At 34.8% G+C, this 2,646-nt stretch overlaps 1 protein-coding gene across 1 annotated transcript; it reads right to left on the reverse strand.

Annotated features, from left to right (window-relative positions):
• Positions 1-664: 664 nt before the first annotated feature.
• On the reverse strand, positions 665-1,793 carry LOC126720252 (uncharacterized). The gene is made up of 2 exons (XM_050422568.1): positions 1,218-1,793; positions 665-1,009 (listed from the first exon to the last, which is right to left on the reverse strand). Exons 1-2 carry the CDS (start codon positions 1,791-1,793, stop codon positions 665-667), a joined length of 921 nt encoding a protein of 306 aa, XP_050278525.1.
• Positions 1,794-2,646: the final 853 nt, after the last annotated feature.

Consider the following 2,646-nt stretch of genomic DNA (forward strand, 5'->3'; position numbering starts at 1 on the left):
TTATCCTGAGAATAATAATTTTCAAAACGATTAACAATGAAAAAATATTGGTTTTTGGTTTCTAGGAAACAAGAAAGATTTTAAACTGAGATGAGATAGTATGGGTTTTCTTTTTCTTTTTGGTTTGTGTGTATGTTGGGGAGAGGGGGGGGGGGGGTTGTTCACTAGGTGGTATATAATGGAAGATTGAACTTTTCATTAACTGTTTCATATGGTCAAAAATGAGAAATTATTCTCCTACTTTGTTCCACAAGTTGTCATTCAAAATCATCAAGTTGAACCAGGGACGAACCCAGGATTTTAAGTTGGGGGGGGGGGGGGAGGGCGGAGATAAGCGAAAAAAAAATTTCAAATACGTATCCATATAGTATTGATAAACTATCAACCAAGACAAATACCCAAAAATCATTGTTTCTTAATATATTAAGATACAATCATCTACTAACAAAAACAAAAGACACGAAACACTATTGTTTCTTTATACAATCATCTATGAAAAGGGAACTCGACGCTCTTTCAAGTCTTCAAAATCATCTACGATTGAATCCAAATTAAATGTCGAAACTATATCCTTTTCAATGTATAACATCAAAGAGTCCGTCAAAAAATCATTTTCCATTTTGTTTCGAAGGTTAGTTTTGACAACTTTCATAACTGAAAATGCTCACTCTGTAGTAGCAGTAGAAACTGGAAGAATAAGCACAAGTCTCACCATTCTATAAAAAGGTTTGTAGTGTTCTGAATTTCTAGTTCTCACTAACCATTGAGACAACTCAGATAAACTTTTCAATTCTTTGAACTCTGGATCCTGGACTACATTATGCTCAAAATGATAAAACTCCTTCTTCAACACTTGTTTGTCATAATCTGTGAAATTTTGTAGATAGAAATTCTCTACCAACAAACAAAGATCACTACTTCTGAAAGATTTTAATGCCTCTCGAGGTTCTAAAGCGGAGCTAAGCCTAAGTAACTCCATTGCATCTTCATTAAACCGATAATTTAGTTCCTGTAGTTGAGAATCTATTGTAGCATAAAAAATATTTACTCAATAATGATGCTCAATTGTAACATTATCTTGCTGATTATGAGCTCAGCCTCGCCTCAGAACATAACGAGCATTCATATCCAGGACATCAATGCAATGCTTCTCACAAAATGATCACAATGGTGAGTAAGCCATCCCATCCATCATCTCTAAATTTTTGGGTAAGTACTTTAATAGATGAAATTAAATGCATGGTATTTAAAATGTCTTGAGATTGGCTTTGCAAAGCTTGACAAAGTTTATCAGTGATCTCCATAGTTTCCTTCTCAAGATGCAAGATGAAGACAAATTCAAATGAAGTTAAACCCTCATAAGCTGACTCTGCTTCTACCCGATGTTCTCCATCAACTACATCATCAATTATATTTTGTAAAACTTCAACAGTTGAAGTAAACATCCTTAATAAGCTAGAAACTGATCTAAAATATGAACTCCAACATGTTTCTACAGGTCGTTGTAAAGTGCCAATTTGATTAAGTCCACTTCCAGTCTCAAGCTCTTCAAGATCAATCAAACGTGTTATTTCATTAGCATTGACAACTTTCAATTGATTATTGCGCTTGCATGAAGCATTAACAGTTTTGATCAGAAAAAGCAATGCAAGAAAAAAATGACTAATGGCATTAACTTGTTTTGATGCTTTTACTAATGCCAATTGTAAGCGATGTGCAAAACAGTGGATGTAGTAAGCATATGGGCAATCATTCAAAATCAAAGCTTGTAATCCATTCCACATACCTCGCATGTTGCTTGCTCCATCATATCCTTACCCTCGAATATTTTATATATCTAAGCAATGTTGAGATAACAAAGAATATATCTCCTTCTTTAGAGTCAAAGCCTCAGTGTCAGCAACATGAATAAGCCCAAAAAAACTTTCTTTGACAAAGCCTTCTCCATCAACATATCTAAAAACCACAGCCATTTGCTCTTTCATGGACTCATCACAAGTTTCATCAACCATTATGCAAAACTTTGCATCACCAATTTCTTCCCGAATGGCCTTCTTCACTTTGGCTGAGAAAACATGTAGAATTTTCTTTTGAATCCTTGGTGATGTGTAGGTTGCATTTTTGGGAGCTTTTTCTATTATTTCAGCAACCTTCTCATTCCAAAAAAGTCACAATACCCAATGATTCAAAAAAGTTTCCACGATTTAATGAACTACAACTTTCATCTCGACCTCTAAAAGCTATAGCTTGAAAGGCAAGATATCGAACAATAAAAACTATGGCCTTCAATTGCAACCGATTATTTGCAATTTGTTCAATAGTGAAATGATTAACTACCCTTTGTAAATGCTGCTATTGGTTCATCAAATCCTTACACTTTTGCTCGACAACTCTATGAGCTGAGTTAGGATCTTTTCCTATATGACTTTGAAAACAACAATCTTTGCCCCCAACCTTTTTCCAATTTCTAAATCCACCAACAGTGAATGTATTTTGTCCCACAACCCCAGGATTATTAAAGACAAAGCAGGGTAGACAATAAGCTGCATCTGTCGTAGGAGAATATTCAAGCCATGTTGAATGATATCCATACCAAGAAGCTTGAAAGCTACGATTGCGCTTTCCACTTTTTTTGTATGTCTTTAG

This window comes from Quercus robur, chromosome 4, assembly GCF_932294415.1.
Source record: "Quercus robur chromosome 4, dhQueRobu3.1, whole genome shotgun sequence".
NCBI lineage: Eukaryota > Viridiplantae > Streptophyta > Magnoliopsida > Fagales > Fagaceae > Quercus > Quercus robur.